The sequence below is a fragment of the Hippocampus comes genome, unplaced genomic scaffold (genome assembly GCF_001891065.2).
Source record: "Hippocampus comes isolate QL1 unplaced genomic scaffold, H_comes_QL1_v1.1 scaffold46, whole genome shotgun sequence".
Taxonomy (NCBI): Eukaryota; Metazoa; Chordata; class Actinopteri; order Syngnathiformes; family Syngnathidae; genus Hippocampus; species Hippocampus comes.
Genome location: NW_017805780.1, coordinates 431,452 through 454,092, shown reverse-complemented (window position 1 = coordinate 454,092; position 22,641 = coordinate 431,452). Strand labels below are relative to the sequence as shown.

Sequence of the window (22,641 nt, the reverse complement as noted above, 5' to 3'; positions counted from 1 at the left end):
CAAACGGCAACATCCACAATAAGGTTAAGCTTGTTAGCTCTGTCCTGGCAAGCGAGAGGAGAACGTCATTCAAATCCTGAATGTCTTCTGGACCAAACTGACTGTCGTTTTGGAGCCTCTTTCTGCAATTATGAGATACTCAAAAAAAAAAAAATAATAACCATCTAACTTAGACATCGGTGAAAGATTAGTTGTTTAAAAATATGCCTCCTTACTGTCCCACACGTGCAAAGACACACAACCAAAGGCAGTTTTATATTTGGTGATGTGTGACCATTCAGTTGGTTCAGTCCCTGCGGCTGGTGCTACCGCAGCGCAAAAAAAACCCAAATGCAGGGAGATGAACACGATGTGTGTCTGCGAATGTGTTTGCAGCCACTCACTTCTCAATTACCTAAACAAATATTCTGGCGTGTCACGGTGACGCACGTGTCTCCCTTTGCACTACAACACAGACACTGTCCCGATGTGTACGTGTGTGTGTGTGTGTGTGTGTGTGTGTGTGTGTGTGTGTGTGTGTGTGTGTGTGTGTGTGTGTGTGAGAGACTGGACTGTGAGTGTGTGTGTGCGACAGCCCTGTTGGCAAGAGAGCAGCATTCCACAGCAGCCAGCTTCTGACGTCAAACTCAAGACATTTATAGTCTTGTAAAGACGCACACAAACTCACACTAACATACAGTCTGGCAAAGGGGCGGCTCAAAGCCACTTTTCGGTCAATAATGTGAGCCGCTCCACCGTTCGCTGCGGTTCGCCACAATGAGGCGCGAATCGAGTGAAATGCAGTCCAGGAAAAAAAAACCTTCCATCCAAAAGTTCTTGAAGTATCTCCACCGGCGTCAAACTTTTCAAACAACTCCATCGGGATGTTTGTATGATTTGGAATTCGTTTCAGTCATCGCCCGGCCGGACACGAGACCCAAAAATGACAAATTGCTTTGTCAGGGAATTTCAGACACTCGGGTTTGGTCGTCCGAGTTTGGAATTTCATTTCAAAAACAATTCTTTGTTGTTCCGTTTCCCGTTTTCTGTCATTTAGACTTCCCAGGACCGCGGGTGCAAGGTGGTATTTTGGGAAAGCGATATTCATCTTTCCGTTTCTTGTCCATAACGCCCCGCTCGAGGAAAATAGCTCGGATGACGTCAGCTCAGCAAAACAGCGCAGGCAGAGCGGGGACGAACGAAAAGGTAAAAATAGTATCATGGCCGCGCGTGCTTTGGACAAATTAGAAGTCAGAGGGAGTAGTCGCGTGTGTCCCGTTGCCATAGAGACAGATGGGTGGCTATTGCGGGATGGCGATAGGTCGTCCAGCGAGATGTCGTCTTGATGTGTGGCATGAGGCTTCGCGTCTGTGGGCGAGGACCCGCTGAGCTTAAGCGGAGCTTCTCCGGGACCGGTGGGGTCAATCCAGCTTCCCTTTCTCAGTTCCGGGATGTCCTGTGAAAAGCCGCAGCTGCCAACCGATTTATTCATTCATTCCCATCGCAACTTTGATGTCCTTTTCACATTTTGTCAACAACAATGCAGCGGGGCAGTGATGATGTCTATTATGCAAGAGAATCAAAGGAATGAAGCGATCAGATAATGATGGCTATCCGACTGGAATCACTCGTCAATTGGCGTTTGTTATTTGAATGGATGGATTGTTGTAGTTATTGCATGGCGCTTGGAACGGCCGCCCGTTGCGGCCCAAGTCAAGGTACGCCAGATTGGCATCCAAACGGCAACTGCAATGTCACATTGCACTTGGCTGAGTACAGCCTGAAAAGCACGTTCAGAACACCTCACGCCTGCTCCGCCACTTAAAACAAGCACCGCTGTCTACGAAGTGCCATACGTGGAGCAAAGATCATTCGGACAACCCAACAATGAATGAATAGCGACCACAGCGGAAAGCGCAAAAACGGTCCAACGAAAAATCCAGTCACGTTTTCAGACGAATTTGAAAGATGGACCGCGAGGGGGCTCGCCAAACGTTTGGTGATTTCGGAACGGAGACAAGGCTTGAACTCACAGGTTTTCTTGAATCATTCAAATTTGCCTTCTAATTTGTGAACGCTTACTCTCTCTTGCACGTCAAATTTAGAAGACGTAATGTCTTTCAACTTGCGGGGATTTAAATTCATCACGCTCGGAGGACAGGTAACAATCGTAAAAAGCTCAACTCATGAAGTTGACCGCTTCCTACTTTTTTTTTTTTTTTGAACAGAACAGTCAACTTGCTTTTGTACATTTTTCCGAATGGCAACAGTTTGAGCGAGGAACAGCTTATTGGAATTGATATGCTGAGACAAAACTCTATTTCTGAATCCAAAGATCTTTGGAGGTTCCTGGCTATCTTGCTCAAAGCGCCCTTTCCTGAAGAACGACTCAGCAGCGTCGGTGTGAAGACAGCAGAGGAGAAGAGGTCAACGTGCCAATGTCCCGTTCCAAATAGCCGTTGGCGTCAAAGCCCAACTTTAAACGCCGCTCACCTCACCGCACCTTTGCCGAATGCCAATCCCCCCCCCCTTTTTCCCCTCTTGTCACTCCACAAATACGACCGCGATAAATCGAGAAGAGACGAGCATCTGATGATAAGAATAACAACCGAACACAAAGATATCATTTCATTTCCGTTTCAAATTCAACATTGCAAAAGTCACGGTAAAGCAAAAGAGAGCACCGGAAGAGCAAAAAGAGTGCAAATGACGGCGACCAAGCGGCATCCGGAGAGTCGGCGTGAACCTTAAAAAACCCCACCACCTCGGTTCCCCGAGAAGACTCACCGGCTGTGGGCATGACAGCGGCGGAGGCCCCCCTGCTATTCAGGAGCTCCAGAGGCTGCTGGCCGTCCGTGCCGGCAGAGGAAAAACAGGACTCGGTCTCATAAATGGTCTGCAACATGGTGCACAATCCTGACACCGTGCGATGCAACAGCATGCCCGAAGGAGAGGAGCGCTCTCTTTGCGCACAAAACCAGTCCCGTCCGTCCCTTTTCAAGAAGAGCGCCGCGTATTCAAGAAGTGGCGGCCACTCATTGTGGGAGGTTGAAAACTGTTTCTCTCTACTCCCCAAATTGCCATTGGAAAATGCGATTGTTGTCTTTGGTGATGGAATTCGTTGGGGTATGTCTTTGGGGCTTTCTCCTGAAAAGTGACAGTCGTCCAAAAGATCCTCGTTCTGTGACGCGGCGGCTTCAGGGCAGTCTCCCCTAAGCTCGGCCGGACAAATCAGTGGAAACGAAAGGGAAGAGGGAACACCTAGGAACGCCCCAGGGTCTGGAGTCCGGATCCCTGCCGACACGTCACAGTTGCCGGCGTGTTGTCAGACGTAGCGGCCACTCGTTCAGAGCAGAGAGTTCGCCTCCGATCCCGGTCTTGGCCGACACCAAGTGAGGGAAAGGGACGAGGAGGAAATCACCCAAACGCGCTTTTGGAAAAGTGGCGGCAATTCCGCCCAAGTGACGGAAGCCGTCGGCTCCGCGCGCGCTTCTCTGTTGGCGTGGGGATGGACCGGCCGCTTCCCGCGGCGGCCAACGCCGCACCAAAACGGATACGAGGAGACGCCGAATTCCCCTGCATCAAAGGCTCCTCGCGCCGCTCTCCTCCCGTCTGATGAGAGGGAGAGGAGGAGAGGAGGAAGATAAGGAAAGGCGAGGACAGAAATAGCTCTGGGAGAGCACTCCCCGAGGTTCCGTGCTTCCAAAATTAGAAGCGAGCGCTGAGAGAACGACAGAGCGAGGGAAGCGAGGCGGGCGGGCGAGGAAGCCGATGACACGAAAAAGAAAAAGAAAAACAAGGACATTTGCGGCGGCAGAAGACGAGCGCCGACAACAAGCCTTTCCCGGAGCGGCCGAGGATTCCATGCGGTGAAAGAAACTTCACGGAAAAGAGAAGGCTTGCTGCATCGTCAACCTTCATCCACCCACTCCAAAGAAGTGCTGGTCAGACGGCTCATGTGCGCCGTCTGACAGGCAGCGCTCTGTGAGCGCGCGTGCGTGTGCGCAGAGCGCAGGCGGAAGTCGCTGCGAGCTGTTGAATGAAAAGGGATGGGGAGGGGGTGGGGGGGGATCAGAAAGTAGATCACTGGGTGGAGAGGATGTTAAGACGGAGGAGCAAAGACACCGACGGCTTTTGTCCTTCCGTGAGGAAAAAGGGGGAAGACGCTCATTCGTTTTGAGCCTTTCCTGCAGCTTTCATCAGATAACCACGAGAGAGGAGACACCAACACGGGAGGTGGGGAGACGTGTGATGGAGGCGCTGGGGATGAAAATAGCCCGCCTCGGAGAAGGAGGAGTTACAGATATAAATAGACAACACAGAGAGAGAGAGAGAGAGAGAGAGAAGCCTCAAGCTGTGGGGGGGTGGAAGAGGGATGCACACCAATGTCATGATTCTCAATAGCACTTCCCACAATTCACCCGTCAATCAAAGAGTGAGGCCGGGACTGCGACAACCTCTTGCTTGGCGGCTCACTTCTGTAGGTGCCTGCGACTGCTGAATGGAGCAAGGTGGCATCTCTCCAGCCCTCATCTTGCCACTTTAGCTTCGGCCGAGTTCACGTCGACACATGAAGATGTGCGATGGGCTTTTGACTGAACCGATCAATTGTGGAGCAGAGAAATCAGCAAACGCCCTTTGATGTGGACTAGAAGTTGCTCGGGAAGAAGAAGCTCCATCTAGATTTGGCTCCCTTCATCCATCCGTCCCCGAGATGTTGCCAGCACATCCGGAAAAGTGCGCAAATATATCATCTCTCCAGCAAGAACTGGAGCAACACCTCAGCCGGGAGTCTTCCTAGTGACGTTGAAGACTGGTGGATGGGTGGCGGTCTTGATGGAAAATCCCGAGTGCGGGTCCACGACAAGACCAAAGCTTTTGGGAGGTCAGTCTCAGACAAGAGCAAGACTTTGAAAACGAGGTTCCCACGTGGGACTAGCATAGCGTAGCCCTCAACTCTCCGCACACGCAAAACACATTGCCTTCGGCATCTTGTTTTAGTGCGATAGGAAAACGAAGCAAATTCCCACGGCGGACCGTAGAGTTGGCATACGCGCTCCACGGTTGCCGGAGGTTTTCTCGTTGACTTTTCGGTCCGCGTAGGAGGAGATCAACATTCTCATTCTCTGACGCGGTGACCCTTGCGGGCGCTCCGGAGCCTCGCCCGGCTGTCGTTGGGCCAGAGTCGCGACACGCCCTCAACCGATCCACACGACGGGTTTTAAGTTGGGGCTCGGACACAACTCGAACGCCTCGGTCCGCTTTGTTCGCCTTCGACGCGTCTGCTCAACGAGTGGGAATGCGGCGGCTTCAACGCCGTGCATCCGATCCAGAGGGAAGTCGCCGGACATACAAACTAGAAGGTGGCCCTCTCGTCTCCCCCGTTCATCTTTTGACGTTGACGGGAATCGGCCTCACTGTTCCAATACTTTCAGAAGGCGAGTACATCTGCTGGCCGGGAAAGCTCGCAAGGGGAGAAAAGTCATGACGCCTAAGCCCCTCGTGTTCTTTCCCCCCCCGCCCCGTATCCGATGACAACATACAGACATTTGAAGTGTGCACACAAAATAAAGCTGGTGCTCAAGGGCAGCATTTTCCAGCGGTGCACCTGGGAGACGCCGCCGAGCGTCGTTGCGTCAAAGAGCTGCACTGCGCACTTTGCTGTCTGTGCGGATATTATTAATTGAAACGAGCGGCTGCTATTTATAGGTGTCTGTTTGTTCCATTCAGCGCTGGATCCCATAGTGAATTCGCCTGCTTCAAGTACTCCGGCTGTTGAAGGCGACGGAACGAAAGAACGCCGAGGTGTTTCGGCGGCCCGTTTCCTTTTCCGGGAGAGAACAAAGCGCACTCCGGCGTTTCCATTAATTGGTCACCTTCATCCCCCTCCTCCTCCTCCTCCTCCTCCTCCTCCTCACCTCCTGTGTCAACAGCTCTGTATGCCCAATGGGCAGACTCGGGATGACTCACGGGCAGAATGCAAAGACAACGTTCGCATATTTTCTTTTTTTTTTTAAAAAAATCTAAAATATATGTGCAGCTCGCTGCAACATCATCATTCAGTCATGCAAAATTATTGATCGGCCTTTCCAAGCATCCATACAAAATTTACAGGGTGACGGAGCAAAATATCCGACATCTCAATGGTCTCACATACAAAACACGTCTGCTGAAGGTGTGTGTGTGTGTGTGTGTGTGTGTGTGTGTGTGTGTGTGTGTGTACTGCAGTGGTTCAGCGGATGACTCATCTCTGCGTTTCTATTTGGGGCGCATCAACCGCTGGAGTCACACTGTGTCTTTGTGCGTGTGTGTGTGAGCGTGTGCATGCGCGCTATATCCGTCCCCATGACAACCAAATTACAGTCAGCGTGACAAGTGACATGGCTCCGTCGAGAAAGGGGACCGACAAGGTGCCTGGGTGACTCGATGGCTCTTGCATATTTCAGACTGCGTGAGGTGGACTTCAAACATCCACGCCTCTCACGCGGATCTCCGCAGTTTGCTGCCATCAACGCATCTCGCCGGGTCCAACAGGACTGTCACGGTTGAATATTTTTACAAACCATTATTCCGTCGATGAATCGGATAAAAATCTATTTTGAAATCGAGTGGATGACTTCGTTGTTGTTGTTGTTATTTTAAAGATCAGACACAGGCAAATAAACAACAATTAAGCAATATGACACAAGAGGAAGCCATGTTCTGAGGGCGACTCGATGTCAATTACGGGTTCTTCATATTACGGCTACAAATAACAATTACGTTGGTAATAGATTACAACAGGGGTGCCCAACCTTTTTTGGACGCATTTTTGGAGCGTCTTAAGTGCAGACACTCTCCTGCACACGCGTGGCGTTTGAAAATACTGCTCCTGGCGCTTCGGATTGCCATTCTTTACGAGAGCCGTCGCTGAATTGGACATCAAAACAAACTTGGAATGAGAATAGTCATAAGAAGAAGAAAAGACAGATTTCACAACCGCAAGTTGCAATCGCAGACCGCTGACTGCTAAGCACTTGCGCTGATGCAGATCGCGCGCCACCGAAGGTTCATGGTGACCAGCTTTTTTTATTTCATTTGATGTTTTCAATACTTTTTTTAGAGGGGAGGGGGGTGGCAAAAGTGAAACTGACGGGATGCTGAGGGTGCATTGTGCACAGACACAATACATCATATGAACAACACGCATACAGACACACAAACCTTTTCTTTTTTTTCCCCCTGTACCTCTCACGATTGACACGGGACCGGTGGATCGTGATCGACGTATTAGAATTAAACTGTTGGTCCCCACCCCCCTCCGCCCCCAATAAATTGATAATGACTCCATTACTGATTGATTAATTTGACGGTGGATGAGTTGCGGACTCAGCGATGAATTGTGACCCCTCTCCTACCCCGGACTCTGTAGGTTGTCGCGTTCCCCGATGATGGCATCGGTGAGAACCGGACACCAGCCGGGTAGCCACAAAAAAAAATCAAACCATGGGGCGATTGAAGATTTTCACGAACATGAGTGAATCTCTTAAGGCCAAGGTCGACTTGGACAAAGGTGTCGGGCCAGCAGCAGCAGCAGCAACCATGGCAACAATAACAGCTCACAAAGCCATTATTCAGGCCACAGCCAGACATGACATTTTCTTCGCTCGACTTTCGAGAGCACTAAACTCATCGCCGGGGACGAGCAAATTTGTCAAACAATTACTCACAGCTGACATCACGGATCAATGGAAACTTACCGGAGGTGTGTGACGAATTCATGGAGGCTGAATCCGGCCTCGGCTTTCTGATCCTTCAGGTCGGCGTGCGCGTGCGTTAAAGTGGGTCCTCCGTGTCGGCCATGTGTTGCAGGGCAGACGGCGGATGGGCAGATAAACGGATGAATTCGACCTCCTCCTCGGTGTCGACTCTTCCGGAGGGAGGGAGAAAAAAAGAATATTAAGAGATGACTTCAAAACGGGGCTCATACGCTCTGTCGGATCGGAAGGAAGAAATTAAGATAACAGTGACGGTACTCAAACTTGTTTCTTGAAAGAAATTGCACCTTGTTGTTTTTTTTTTTTTTTGAGAGAAGATTTTGCTCTGCACACCAGATGATGTGTTTTTTAGACAGATAATCGTTCTAAAAACAAACATTAAAATTGACACACTGTCTTGTGCTTTATCTTCATCTAATCATGCTCTTGGAGGAAAATTCAAAGTCGCCCTTTTTAGTTTCTGACAAGGGAAGATCAATGGTGGCTGATGCTCGTTTGTGTCAGGGTCATGTTGCTTGTGCCTATTTTTTTTTTTTTTTTTGCGGGGGTGGGAGGGATACAACATGCATAGTGTTATAGGGTGCTTGAAAAGGTCAACTAGAAAATTAAAAAGCTAGCCAGACACATAGGGAGACGGCGTCGTCAGAACAACAGTAGCTTGATAAGCAAACGGTGCAAATGCAATACGCAAGCTCGATCACATTTCACTAATCTTTAGTTTCAATCATATACTGCTTTGCTCACAGCAGCCTGCGCACCAAATGATGAAAAGTAGTCCTTCTTAAATCCTCTTTCAATGACTTCTTCATTCACTTGATTTCATTTCAAATTGTTAGCAAACGTCGGATTGAACGTTTTGGTGACGGGTCGTGACCTGTGCCCTGAGCAACTGCTCTGTTGTCGTTTTCAGTCCACAGCAAGTGGCAAAATGGCCACCCCCTGAGATGGAGAAAAGGGGATCGTCTGTTTTGGAACCAATTCCACACACAGTCCCTTACATTGGGCTGCTCGGTAATCTGGTGCCACCTACTGGCTCTTTTGGTGATTACAGCAACGAGAAGACTTGCAAAGAGGTCCAAAGCAACAGCCGGAAAGAAAACCTAGCCATCCCTCCATTTTCCGATCCAGAGTACCCAGAGAAAACCCACGCTGGCACGGCAAGAACATGCAAACTCCACACGGGGAGGCCGGAGCTGAAATCAAACCTCTGCACTGTGAGGTCGGCGCACTAACCACCGACCCACGGGGGCTCCGGAAAGAAAATCTTGCAGAAACGAGCATCCCGAGGAATTGTCTCCAATGCATGACGAGACACTCGGTGCGTGTGCCCAAGGTGGGAGCCTGCACGTCCGACGGAAGGCTCAGTCTCATGGGCTGCTGCGGGATTTCAAAGATTTCAATTCCACATTGATTCAGCAATTCCTCTGAATCCATTCACCTCCTGGCCAACGGAAGTGTACGCTTTGCACGTGAGCGGCGCTCAGCCAAACAACGCCAACGCGGCGACGGCAGCGGCGGCCCGAAGCGAGCGCCGTCTCCTTTTGAATGGGACAACTCGGGTGGAATGCTCCCGTAAATTGACCCGCAAACCGCCGCCCGCGCACAAAAGATAGGCAAGGACCTTTGGCCGTTGCCGTGTCGTCGCAAAGCCAGAGTTTAAGAAGACAGTACAGACACGCCAACGACCGTATCCGAAGCCGCGCGCCGAGCAAAGACTGCGGTTTGGCACCTGTGGGAGCGCCGAGAACTCGGAGCGGTTGGGCTCCTGGGGTTGACTGACCCCTACATGCTCGTCATTTTTCATTGCAGCGAGAGTCAAGAAAGCTTACGGGCACTTTACTTTTTGAGTCTTATACAAATGCACAAATACATTTTTGTTTCAGATGTTTTATGATCGAAAATGATGATTGATTCATTTCCCTAATTGATTAGTTTGGTGAATAATCGTTGCGCCTCTGCGTGTGTTTTGACTGCGGCCAACTGCCGCCGCCAACAAAAGATTTTCGGGGCCATCGGACTTACGCGCTGGCCACGGGTACCCGCTGCACTTTGGCGTGTTTGAATTTTGTTGTATGTATTTCTAGATAGTCACAACTTACTCCTCGTTTCTGCATTGAACTTATCGACGCGCTATGACAGCACTTAAATGGATATTGCATCAAATCGGAAGCTGGGGAATCAAAACCTCACCGAAACACAACCGAACGAATCGAACCGTCAGGCGATGACGAATGCGCGGCGATACAATCCGCCCGGTTTGAGGAAGTGTCGAAAAAAACAAAGCCATGGACTGGAAGTGTCCTGAATTTGGCTTCGTTGACTGTGCGGCTCTTTTCCAGCTTCTTAGTTGCATTTCACTGCCAAGATAATGAGAGGAAATGTCCCCGAGAGAAGGGACAGAGAGAGAGAGAGAGCGTGTGTGTGTGTGTGTGTGTGTGTGTGTGTGTGTGTGTGTGTGTGTGTGTGTGTGTGTGTGTCACAGAGCGGAGGACTTCAGCCTCTGGAAGTAACCAGACCAACCTGCCGGCCAACTGCAGCAGAGGTGAAAAGGCAAAAAAACAGAAAGGTTGAGGATATGGAGCGTGGACGCCCGAGTCACGTGACTCTGCACTTCAATCCAACATGTTGGCCATGTTGCCAAAGAATTAACAAAAATAGAAGACTCTCACTCTCCCGCCTCCTGCTCCTCCTCTTCACACCAGCGTTTCCTAAAATACCCGCTCCCCTCGCATGCGGGAGAGGAGCAGGAAGTGCTGCCTGGCAACCAAAGAGCCGGCTGCCGTAGCAACGCTTCACCTGAGCATTTCTTGCCTAAACAAACAAGCGCGAGCGAGCGGGACGGAGAAAGGATGGGTCGTGTAGCGAAAGCCGGCGCCGGCCTCGGCGGCTTCGCCAATCATCCGACGTCTTTCCTGTCGGACGCACTTTTCAAGGTGCACAGCCGCATCGTCTGCGAACGACGTCTGGCAGACTTGGCCGCAAAGGGAACGCCACTCGTTGAAGGTCTCGCCGGCAAACAACGGCCAAGCTAGATCGGGGCTGTCCAAACCCTTTCGTTCGAGCGCCGCGTTCATCCAAATGCAAGAATGCAAGAATGCAAGGGCCACTTGGTCATTTTATGACAGGCCAAAATCAGCCATGCGGGCATTGAGATATTGTGAACATTTTCGAGTTACTTTGGACAGCTGTTACGTCGCGGCTCTCGGTTGGAGGCGAGGAGGCAAATTGTTTGGGATTTTTCAAGCTTTTCGGGTGGCCAAGGGCCCCGTATCTCACTTGACGAGATCCACCCCTGCACCGAGCAGTCGCCGAAACCCACGTTCAGAAGCAAAACAAGAGCAAACGGTACAGTTGCTTGAGAATCATGAACGGCACACCATCATGAGAGCGGAAGAAACCATTCACGCTTCCAAAATTTCATTGTCTTAATTCAGCAGTACTTTGAAGAGAAATGCTGTGATTTTAGTTGGAAATACAGTAGTTCCTTTGGATCTTTGCATATCCAGAAAAACTGTTCAAAATGTCAATCATTCATTCGTAGTGGCACCTATTTTGTTTTCGACACCCTCCCTTCTCACTCTGCCAAACTTCAGACTCCAACCTCTTCTTTTTTGTTTGAACTAGCCTTGTGGACCGTGACAAATGTCATTTTCAATTTATGTCGCGGGCCGCAGAAAAACGGATGGCGGGCCGCAAACGGCCCCGGGCCGCAGTTTGGATGTCAGCGAGACGGATCACAATTTGGGATGTCGGCACATCACGTGTGATGTCAGCGCATCCCATGAGAGCTCATTTCCTCCGGCATCAAAAGATTCAATCTGAGAGTGTGGGTTTGCTTTTGCCGTGGTTACGGGAAACTTTTTTTTTTTTTTTTTAAATGACTAAAAAAACAAAACAAAACAAAGATTGGCTGTTTCTGTGCGGACGAGGCCTTCAATGATGTTAGCCCTGCTGAGTGATTCGCATTAGGAGGCTGTTTGCATCGCGTCAAACTGTTTTTAGCTTTTTATTATTAGCGGTGGAAATGTCGACTTGTACATTTTTACACACCCTTAAAATGTTGACACGCAGTTAACAAAGGTTTCATGCTGACAACTGATCGGGAAGGCTAAGTTGCATTTTCTGTATTGATAGCACACGCTCTGGTGTGAAGAAAAGAAAACGGCTTGAGAAATGAATGTAACGAGTTCGGACTTTTGGGGGGGCGTTGCTGAGATGGACGGGCGGCTACTGCGCGTCCTCTAACGGCAATGGGCGGGAGTGTGCTTTTGGAACACGTTCAAAGATCGCCAATCAATAACGCGGTAGAGAGTGGCTCAAATTAGCATGAGCATCGAGTTTCCAATCAGTGCGGGTGGAAGCCTTTGAGCGCTGCGAGTTGTTTGAAGTTGGGCGGGAGTCGCCGTCTCGGCCTGAACCTGAGATTCGGGTTCGGTCCGTCTCATTTTTCTTTTTCGATTGAAGTCATTTCCAACTCAGGAGAGTGCTTTGACATGTATCTCAAGTACCAGTGGTATCGGTATTTGGTATCAGTATCCGCGACCAGAAGAGTTAAGTATTCGTACCGGTATCGGTCATATCAGACATCCCTCATTAAGAAGAGTAGCATGGTTGAAAACCTTTCCCAGATATGAGCGGGTCAACGCGATTGAAATCGGAGTTTGAGCAGGGTCACAAAACAGACCGCTGACCGACGTTGTAGTTCTTCTTCATTTCTTACATACGGTACTCATAAAAATGAACGCCCGCCAGCTCTCGATTTCAAACTGAGGGACAAACGCTAAAAGTTTGGCATTCCCTTCAAAACGATAATTGATGATCAGAACATTTTGTCGAACCCGGACCTCAACTTGGGTAAAACCCCCGCAAAATGACCGGCAACTTGAAGTGGGTTGCACTGCGCAGTGCGAGGAGATATTATGCAACTAATGCGCCAAATGCACTCTTGACCCCTGAGATCTGACTTGCGGGCTTGAAGGGGGGAAAAGCGCCCATTATGCAGCTGCAAATCCCTCATTCAAAGTCTTTCCAACCAGACGATCGGCAAAGGGATTGAAGCCCTTCGGGGAGGCGGTGACGTGGAGGATTTAAACTGCAAAGAGCGTTCTGAGAACCAGTTTGTGAATTAGAAGCATGCACGATGGTCAACTCGATGATGCTAACAGGCAACGGCTTCGGACTAGTGTGGTGCTCAAGACTAGACTAGGGCTGAAGAGGCAAACTCAACATAGCGAGCCCCGAGCAAAGATTAACACCCTGAACTTCATAACAGTGAGAGGCAGACATACAAAGCAAAAGGCCAAATTAAAAAAAAAAACAAACATAAAATAATAATAATAATAATAATAATAAATATCTTTTTATTTTATTTTTTTAATTATTTCATGAAACCCGTCCGTCTGTGTGTTTTCTACAGCATCACTCACAGGTCTGAAGTGGCAAGAAAAAAGTCAAGTGGGAGAGTGTATCAAAAAAAGAAAACTAAAATTCAATTCTTCTTCATGTCTACACACACAGTTGCATCAAGAGTGTGCGAATAAAGAACCGAGCTACACGGTGGCGGCAAGTCCCGCATGATGTCACGTCGGAACATCAAAGTACGTCGGTGTCAAATGGCTTGCGTAAATACTCATCATAATAACGCACCAACAGCGGTGTTTTAAGCTCGTTTAGTGCAGTGGTCTCCACCCACCGGTCGGCGGACCGATACCGGGCCTCGGCCCGTTAGGTACTGGGCCGCACAGAGACAGACCGGCGAGCCGTGAGCAAATTTGTTTCATCAGACGTGGCGGAAAGGTGCGTGTCTCTCGCCAATCGGAGTCCCCCTTCAAACATTGCTTTGCAAGTTGAAATCAACAAAATCCTCCAATGCACGAATGAAAGAGCAGTCAACAGAAAGGAAGAGGAACCAATTGACCAAACGGACGGCTTTAGACGCGCAGCCGACGCGCAGTCGTGACTTTCGAAGATGAAGCGATTTGGACAAGAGAACTTCCTCCCCTGACGACGAGCGGGAGGAAGCTGTTGTCCGTGCTATGCCGTCAAAAAAAAGGCGATGCAAGAAACCTGTTGAATCGTTTGAACAAGTCGCACCCGAGTGCTCAAGTGGAAAGCATGAAAGAAAGCGAGCAGAGTTTGCACAGCCCGCCCGCGGAAACGTGAGCAGTTCAGTCGCTAAAAACGACCCGGAAGCCACCAGATGGTAGCAATGACGCTCGCGGCTTACGTAGGACCGTAACTTCAAAAATGATAACATTTACATTATGAGGCGGATTTGTTATCCCTCATTTCTTCGTCGTTCACTGGGTTATTTTATTTTAGTCTACATTTGTTGTGCAGTAGAACGCCACTGTTTGAAACGAGTGAACGTTAATAAAACGTTGAATTACTCTACAATCATCTTTGTCGTCAGTAGCAATTTTAAAACTGGCAATTTAGAAGCAATGGGGGGGGAAATGGTCGCCGGTCCGCGAACAGCATGAACTTGTGAGACAAAAACGGTTGGGGACCACTGGTTTAGTGTTCAGCAGGATGGTGTGGAGTGGTAGCTGTTAGCTTAAGGCGTGGACTGGAGAAGACCGACTGTCGGCTGCCAACTTCAAGTTGTGCCCTGGTTCGCTCGCTCCAAGCTGTCACTTGAATACAAACGCAATCATCGGCTAGGAGGCCAAGGCGTGTGGCTATTGAGTGGCCGAAAGTAGCTCGTCGCGTGTCGTGTGTGTTTTTCGAGATTCGCGTGTTTTACTAATCACATACCAGTTTTGTGTCCTTTAGCTAGCCATAGCAGCGCGTTTGCAAGTTAGCTAAGTGTGAATAACGGCTCAACAAACGAAACAATTCACTGGGCAGTTAGGCAATAAAAGGGAGCGAGCGGGGCAGTCACGCATAAAACGCACAAGCACTCATTGGCTTTCTCTCAGTGCACGGTTACCGTGGATGTCGGCGGGTCCTCCTGGAACGTGTACTAGTGCCGTGGTGTCTTCCCCGCGGCTCCGGCTGCGGCTCCGGCTCCCATCGCGGCTCGCAACGTCTCCACGAAAAGCAACCGCGGTCGGAACGTCAAATTTCCACAACCGGGCCGCGACTCACCTCCTAAGGTTTCGCCACCTCCATATTTACAGTCCGTCTCGCTACCGTTCCCCCGTGCCTTCTCCTCTCCGCCGCTACCACCACCACCAACAACAACATTATTGACGTCCCCCTCCTACCACGTGACCGGTCTGCTGACGCTAAAAATAGACCCCATAGAAACCAATGGAAAGCGACCGACAGAAAGGCAGACGGGCAGGATTCGCCATGGAAGAGCAGAGCTACGTTGAAGTTGATCTGAAATGCTTCACCCACCAACTCCCTAATTGTTGTAAAAACAAAGTCGAGGTGTTGACAATTAGCTGGTAGTGATAGGGCTACTTTCGTGTGTGTGTGTGGGGGGGGGGGCTCTTAAATCTTAAAAATCCAGTCCAAATATTTACTGACCTAACTGGACACACAGCTCAGTCCCGTGACCATTACATGAGGAAGCTATGGGGGAATAGAAAATGAAAGTGAAAAGAAAAAAATATGACGAAAGACAGAGGATATGCATATGATGATCGAGGGGAGAAAAGTGCCAGAGAGTAAGACAGAAGAGACAGCAAGGGAGCCATGATGGCGGAAGGATGGTGAGGAATGATGGATGAAGAGGAGTGTGGAAGAACTGCAGTAGCAGAGAGGGAGCTCAAGAACACAGTGCGCTGTGGAGGTGGAATAAAAGGAAGGAGAGCGCAACTGAGGCACAAATAGAGAGAGAGAGAGAAGCAAAGAGCTATTCTGGTAATGATGTTGTTGCCATGGAGATGCTTTTCCCCAGTCAGACTACTCCACAGGTGCCTTGTGGGGATTTTTATAGCACGTCACTGATTGGTGGTGATCTGTAGGGACATTGACTGGTTGTCCGAAGTGAAGGGCAAAGGTCATCCCTTGCATGCCATTACACTTCCAATGCATTTGCCTTCTGGTGACACCTGCAACAGTAGAGAAATCTTTGATCCCACCCAAGTACATGAGATATCATTGGAAAGACCAGGATATCCTTGACTGAGCACACCAGGACTTCATCGGATTAGCATAAATAAGTCAAATGATTGATATATACCAAAATCAAATGCCCACTATTATTTTATGTATTTATTTAGAATTAATTAAGGGGCCAAAGGTGATGACTATGATCAACTCATTTTCAGATTCCCACAAACAATGTGTAGCATGCCCTTCCCGAACAAGGATGAAACTTCACTGATGATTTTTGTCGTTTATTTGTGACACCACATATATCCATAACCGTTGCCTAATCACAGTAAGAGCCAAAACAGATTTCACAACACCTCCAGATAATTAACAAACGTAGGTAACGTTCTACACTAAATATTTGCTCAGAGATATGCTCAGAGAAGAAATTATTACACAAAACACACCTTTTGCCTCTTGGGAGGGGCTGCCAGGGTGACAAAGCGTTTGGTATGACTCCGTCACAAACTCTGGCCGAACTTAAGACGTCAAGTTAGCTTTTTGCAAACCGGGCTACACAGAAAATGACAATTGAAATGAAAATTTCAAAATAAAATCAAATCACTATTGCTGTGACAAAAAAAAAGAGATGGTTCTTCACACAATGTGTTTGTACACATACCACAGTTAGCGAGTAGTCATAACATCTGCTAATTTAGTAACAGAAGCATCACCATTCCCAGTCCACTCAGGTGAAAATATACCCAGTTGTACTGCAGACAACATTATGGCGATGCAAAGATGGTGGGAAAATTGGTCCTCTGGTGCCAGTCGGGAGTTATTAGACAAGACGCACGCACACGCTAGCGCTGGTGAGTCAGATCTCTGCGTCACAGGAGAAATCAAAAATGTCAAGCAGAAAAACAGTACGCACGCACACACACACACGCACACAGACATGGCTGGGGGCGCCATTTTCAGACATGATTCAGGATAGCCTTGATAAGCTCTGTCGAACTTGTACAATAATGCACACGTGGGAGGGTTGTCTGGTTTTTTTTTCACCCCGGCACATAATGGCACAGTTGCTGAACATCTGAGCCTTTGACTTCTGATTGCTAACTACATCTCGACATGTAACAAAGTAATATTGCAAAATAAGCTTGTCATTGTGGGAGGATGCTTCTTAAACATGGCGTTACTGTACTCGAAAGACCAAGTTCTGCTCCAACTTCTGCATGTCAAGTAGGCCGAGTGTTGCTCGCGCCTGAGCAGAAACATCTGGCTAAATGATGTGACTGCAGCGCCCTCAATGGGAGAAAAGAGGTACCGCCAGCCACGAGTCACCCCGGAACAAGCGTGTGCGATTCGTTCCAAGTCGCGGAGGAACCACTCGTTGTGGTCGGCGCTGCTCGGAGACAAATTTAGACTAATTAACATGACCAAGGTGAAGGCGTTTTATTGCCACCTCCTGAATTAATTAGCCGTTCTCTGAAATCATGCTAACGATTTGTGTGTTGAACTTATCGACTGAATGGTATACGTATGACGTTCTCCTTCCATGCAGTTTACCTCAAGCAACATTTTTTTTTTCATATTCAAAGCACGGCTGTCAAGAAAAAGGCTAAACTCACCATTTAGCTCCGTTTTTTAAATTGCTCCTTCTTGGTCAAATGACATCCAAGGGCTTTATTCGCGGTGGAAATGCTTCTTCGTTTTCCACCCGGAACAACGTCAGTCGGAATTTACAAACACGACAGCTCATGACATTGAGAAGCAAAGCAGAAAAAACCCAAACAAAAGTAACTCACCTAAATGACCGTACGAAAAGAACTTACCTTGACAACATTTCAACATATTAACGAAAGACTTCCAACATTTAAAAGTAAAGAAATAAAAACGAGTTTACGAAATGATGAAAAGACCCTACTGTGAAATTGATTTTAAAATGCTTCAAAGACCGTCATCAAAAGTGGAACCCGTTTCTTCCTCTTGGGTTCCTCTCCTTTGGCGTTGTCTAGGCAACCAGCCCGTCACGTTTGAGCCGAGTCGTCACTCGGGTCTGTGACGTCACCATTGAGTTCGAATTAATCCCCGCAAAACAACTCTACCCGGAGCAGAACTACGACGTCGTGAGTATTGACACGAGTCATCCTATGGACGACTCTTTCTACGCGGCAGACTGTTTGAAAGTGATTTTGTGGTCGGGGCGATGTAGTCAAACGCGCGATGTCGGAACAGGTGGCAGCTCGCCGTTGTGACAATGGAGATCCGTGTGCGAGACGGTCGTCATCTTCGTTCGAACTTGATCCGTGGTGTTCTCATTTTGGAGGTCCGACATACTGGCCACAATATGATATAGACAATGACGCCGCTAGATTTTTGGTGTTTGTTTATTTTTTTTGTTGGGTGGGGAATGTGACGCAACACTTGATGCGAGGGGTGCCCAGGAGGGGCGGTGCCTACGTCCGTGCGTCATTTGTATCATGCCGTCCACAATCAGGGTTTCGCGAAATAAAATTCATACATACACAAAACAAGGGCATTTCAGTAAGTGTACCGTCAAAAGAAAAAAAAAAGTCACTCCAACCTATAGATTTCCGCAATATAGCGGAAATTTTAACAACGATCGCTAAACCAATATGTGGCATGGGAAACAATGACCACTAATTGATGGATGACTACTCCTTCAGCTCTTTTTTCCCCAATTCATTTTGAAGAGGAGTTTGGGAGCAAAAGAATCCCGGCAGTATCCATGGATCCATCTTATTCTCACGAGGGTCGCGGGCGTGCTGGAGCCCATCACAGCTGTCTTAAGGGCAGCAGGCGGTGGTGTGAGTGTGAGCACGAATGGTTATTCTCCGAAGACTCGAAATTGTCCCCAGGTGTGAGTGTGAGGGCGAATGGGTGTTGGTCGATGTGTGCCCTGCGACTGGCCGGCAACCCGCTTAGGGTGTGGCCCGTCGACTGCACCTGCACGCCCGCGACCCTCGTGAGGATGAGCGGATTAGAAAATGGCTGGATGGATGTATACTTAGCGAGTCCTTGTGAGGGGTGGCTTGGTGATCAGAAACCATTCAGTGTGATAACTATGCAAAAGAAAATCAGGAAGGGTGAAAATCCTTTTTCACGTCACGGTGGACGCCGATATTGGAAAGAGAGATCTGATTAGACTTCAATTCGATGTCCTAACCTCATCTACTTCATAACTGAGTTTGGCAGATTGCAAATAGACATCCAGGCAAAAGACATGATTTGGCGCTCTCTCTCTCTCTCTCTCTTTCTCTCCCTCCCTCCCTCTGCGTGTCCCAGATCATGGAGGATTCTTCTGCTCCACGTTCTGCACGCTCCACCTTTGCATGGCTGGTAGGAGGCTCGCAGGTTCTGGGCGTGACATCGGTCGTGCTGACTGGCGTGTGGATGGGTCACTACCACGGGGGCTTTGCCTGGGATGGGACGGAACAGGAATTCAACCTGCACCCTCTGTGCATGATTCTGGGCCTGGTCTTCTTACAGGGAGATGGTGAGCAGTCATCAACATCAGGATGAACTTCACACATCTTGATTTCATTCACGACCAGCTACTTTCATTCCCTTCTTTACCCGACCACGTGAAAAAAAATGTAAAAAATACATCAAGACGTGCCTAGGATTAAATGCCTGGATAGTTAAAAATCATGAAAAAAAAAACGATATTTGGCATTGAATGAGTCAGACAAATGGATCATTAATAGTGTGTATGCGTGTGTGTATGCATATATATCTGGAGAGAGAGAGAGAGAGAGAGAGAGAGAGAGAGAGAGAGAGAGAGAGAGAGAGAGAGAGAGAGAGAGAGAGCGAGAGAGTTAGCAGGATAGTTAAAAATCATGAGAAAAAAACGATATTTGGCATTGAATGAGTCAGACAAATGGATCATTAATAGTGTGTATGCGTGTGTGTATGCATATATATCTGGAGAGAGAGAGAGAGAGAGAGAGAGAGAGAGAGAGAGAGAGTGCCATAGTTTGTCATGGCAAAGACAAAATATGATTAACTCCTTATTAAACACGAGTATATCATCAAAATATTAAATACAAGTCGATATTTTGGGCAAAATCTTGTGACTACAATTAAATGCGCTTCCTGCAGCATTACTAATCAATGTCTGTGGGCCCTTTTTTCTCCTTCCCTCTCTCTCTCTCTCTCTCTCTGTCTCTCTCTCTCTCCCCCACCCCCCCTTTGGGTCCTGCAGCTCAGAGTACTTTTGCTGAACAGTCTAACTACATTAGCTTCTGTGGTTCAACAGGACAGCTGTCAAAGCGAAATTGCATTAAAGTGATAACAGCAAAGGTCAGCCCAACATTAGTGAGATGTTTACAAGTGATGAAAACACCCCGGGGTGGTCTCTGCACACACGCCTGCACTTGCAGCAGTGTGTGGTCACTGACTGGAACGGTGCCTTGCCACACCCTCATGTTGTCAAACGACCGTTTTAGCAAGAACAAGCCCGCTCGCTGGGCTTTGTGCTGCCTTTGTTGGCATTCAGCACCCCATTTGAAATTGTGGCCTGGAGCAGGGATGGAAACAACACTTTCATCATAATCTTCCGGCGAAGCATCTTTCGGATACAAGAAAAATAAATCAGTCCTTAGAAGTCAAGTCAAATGTATTTCTATATTCTGGACATGTTTACATTGTCAGTTTAAAACATTTATGCCGGCTTGTTCACAAACGGGGACACACGGAGTCCTTTTGCACTGATGTTGACTGCGGTCTTCGTTTTCACTCTTTCCATCACAGGCACACCGAATATGAAGAATATGTAGATACATAAAATACAAATGAGACATACATACCATTTTGGCGTGCTAGTGAACAAACGGGGGTTCAGACTTGTGCTAGCGGAAAACAGGAAGTGACCTAAGTGTGCTCTCGGAAGTTAAGCTCGCAAATTTTACCATTTTCGTTTATCTAGCTAACTAAATGATATTTACAGTATAGTCCGACAAATTGCAGAAAGGTATCGGAAAATGAAAACAAGGCACATAAATAAATTGCGCGCCACGTCAAACGTTCAATCAGCATTAATGGACCAACAGCTCCCCCTAGCGGCAGAACAAAAGTACAGTTACACTTCAACAGCTGTGAGAACATTTCTCAGACCCTTGAATGGAAAATGTTTGCATTTTTAAAAGTCATTTATGTTCATCTTTCTCTTCCCAGCCATCCTGGTCTATCGAGTGTTCCGTAATGAGGCGAAGAAGAATGTGAAGGTGCTTCACGGCATCATTCACTTGCTCGCCCTCATCATCAGCATTGTCGGTAAGTTCGGGAGAGAGAAGAAGCGCTTCTGTTCCTGTGCGCTCTGGTCTTTCTGTTTTCGCGAGGCCCCGTCCCCGATATCACACATTTACTGGAGGACATTTTGGTTGTCGTGTGATGTGTTTTTGTTAGGTATGGTAGCTGTGTTCGACTCCCACAGAGCAGCCAAGTATCCAAACATGTACTCATTGCACAGTTGGTGTGGCATGGCTACCGTTGTGCTATTTAGCTTACAGGTAGGTACACGTTTACGCGCAAATATGCCAACACATGCTTTTTGGGTTACATTTTTTTTCTCTTCACAGTGGGTCATGGGTTTGTTGTTCTTCCTGTTTCCTGTCGCGTCGTCATGGTTGCGAGCAACGTACCTCCCCGTTCATGCGTTCTGCGGTCTGGGCCTGTTGGCTATGGCTGTCGGGACCAGCTTGCTTGGTATCACAGAGAAGCTCCTCTTCAGCATCATGTACGTCCGCATCGACTGTTTGTCTGTTGCATGTGTTCTCATTCACATATCCATCCGTGAAATGTCTTATCGATTGTAGTCTCGTGCGGGGATGGGCAACTTAGATGATGGAGCGCACCACCAACAAAACAGGGACAGTATGGGATTGGAAAACAACAACAAAAAAACTGCAACATGAATAAGAGACATTAATCAACACCACTCAAATATTTGTACATGCTGTAGGGCTATTGGGCGGTGGCAGACAGCCGAGACACACTCCACGGTGACTGCAGCCTTTCAAGGCAAGCCGCAACCAACAGCGCACCTGGACAATCACTCGGGGGAGGCGAGGGATGGGGGGTCAGCCCACCAAAAGGCATTGATGATCCTGTTGTGCGCTCATATGAGTGTTTGTAAGGCTGTGTTGTCAGTCAGACAGGGAAAACAAGACGACATGAAAATATTCTTGACATATATTCTTTATCATCTTTGAATACCAACCAATACTACTGAGGCTTACTGAGCGCAGTTGCCATGGCGTGGGGCTTCACTGACCTACTAATCGTAGCCTCTTGTTCTCTGGCCCAGGTCAAGCTATTCGCGATTTCCACCCCAGGGGGTTCTGGCCAACGTTTTGGGGCTCCTGCTTGTGTGTTTTGGAGTGCTGCTGTGCTACATCATCACCAGGGAGGAGTACAGGTGGCCACCCAACCCCGAGGAGGAATCTTTGGCGGTCCACTTCAAGACCCTGACTGAAGGGGGCTCGCCCACAATGCCCTAGCGCATTTGCTTCCTTCTGACGCAAACTGCCGCCGACAGTTTGACTTTTTGTGGAGGTGTCTTGAATCACTGATGATCGCGGCATCAAATTAAACCAGCATGCGGGCCACTTGCAATGAATGGATCAAGATCTATTGGACCCCAATTCCCCCCCCCCCCCAAAAAAAAAAGAAATGATGCCCGCTTTTGATTGACACTGTCAAAGAGATCTTGCATCAGTGTGGATGTGCGTTAGGTCAATTTGCTTGTTTGTCAACCGTGCGTGTCTGTTTGGTAAACTGTTAGTGCTCTTGAAGATAAAACATTGGGCATTGGCGTGAACATGTTCAGAAAATAAAGTCACACATCTTCATCATCATCATCTTGACATCATCTCCCAGTCAGTGTCAGGCC

At 48.4% G+C, this 22,641-nt stretch overlaps 2 protein-coding genes across 5 annotated transcripts in view; one reads left to right on the top strand and one right to left on the bottom strand.

The window, feature by feature from the left end:
• The window catches only part of hdac5 (histone deacetylase 5), a 30,582-nt gene extending 15,562 nt beyond the window's left edge, over nt 1-15,020 (bottom strand). The window contains exons 1-3 of one of the 4 annotated variants that reach the window (XM_019884821.1): nt 14,826-15,020; nt 14,668-14,766; nt 7,719-7,888 (exon numbers count right to left, since the gene is read on the bottom strand). In XM_019884821.1, coding sequence (XP_019740380.1) covers nt 7,719-7,740 — 22 coding nt within the window. In that variant the 5' untranslated portion in view covers nt 7,741-7,888; nt 14,668-14,766; nt 14,826-15,020. Of the gene's footprint in view, nt 1-2,766; nt 3,234-7,718; nt 7,889-14,667 lie in introns of those variants that run through there. The other 3 variants (XM_019884823.1, XM_019884822.1, XM_019884824.1) reach the window with 3 other exon arrangements.
• A 2,800-nt stretch (nt 15,021-17,820) lies between these two features.
• Nucleotides 17,821-22,603, top strand: cyb561 (cytochrome b561). Its single transcript, XM_019884851.1, has 6 exons — nt 17,821-17,854; nt 19,035-19,245; nt 20,925-21,023; nt 21,156-21,259; nt 21,329-21,486; nt 22,057-22,603. The coding sequence occupies exons 2-6, from the start codon at nt 19,038-19,040 to the stop codon at nt 22,247-22,249; spliced, it is 762 nt and encodes a 253-aa protein (XP_019740410.1). The 5' UTR covers nt 17,821-17,854; nt 19,035-19,037; the 3' UTR covers nt 22,250-22,603.
• The last annotated feature ends 38 nt before the right edge of the window (nt 22,604-22,641 follow it).

What these genes read in the sequence shown, in the direction of transcription:
- cyb561 (XM_019884851.1), top strand. Translation starts at nt 19,038, where the DNA reads ATGGAGGATTCTTCTGCTCCACGTTCTGCACGCTCCACCTTTGCATGG. An exon ending in CCTCATCATCAGCATTGTCG is followed by an intron (nt 21,024 to 21,155) that starts GTAAGTTCGGGA and finishes TGTTTTTGTTAG; the next exon opens with GTATGGTAGCTGTGTTCGAC. An exon ending in TTGTGCTATTTAGCTTACAG is followed by an intron (nt 21,260 to 21,328) that starts GTAGGTACACGT and finishes TTCTCTTCACAG; the next exon opens with TGGGTCATGGGTTTGTTGTT.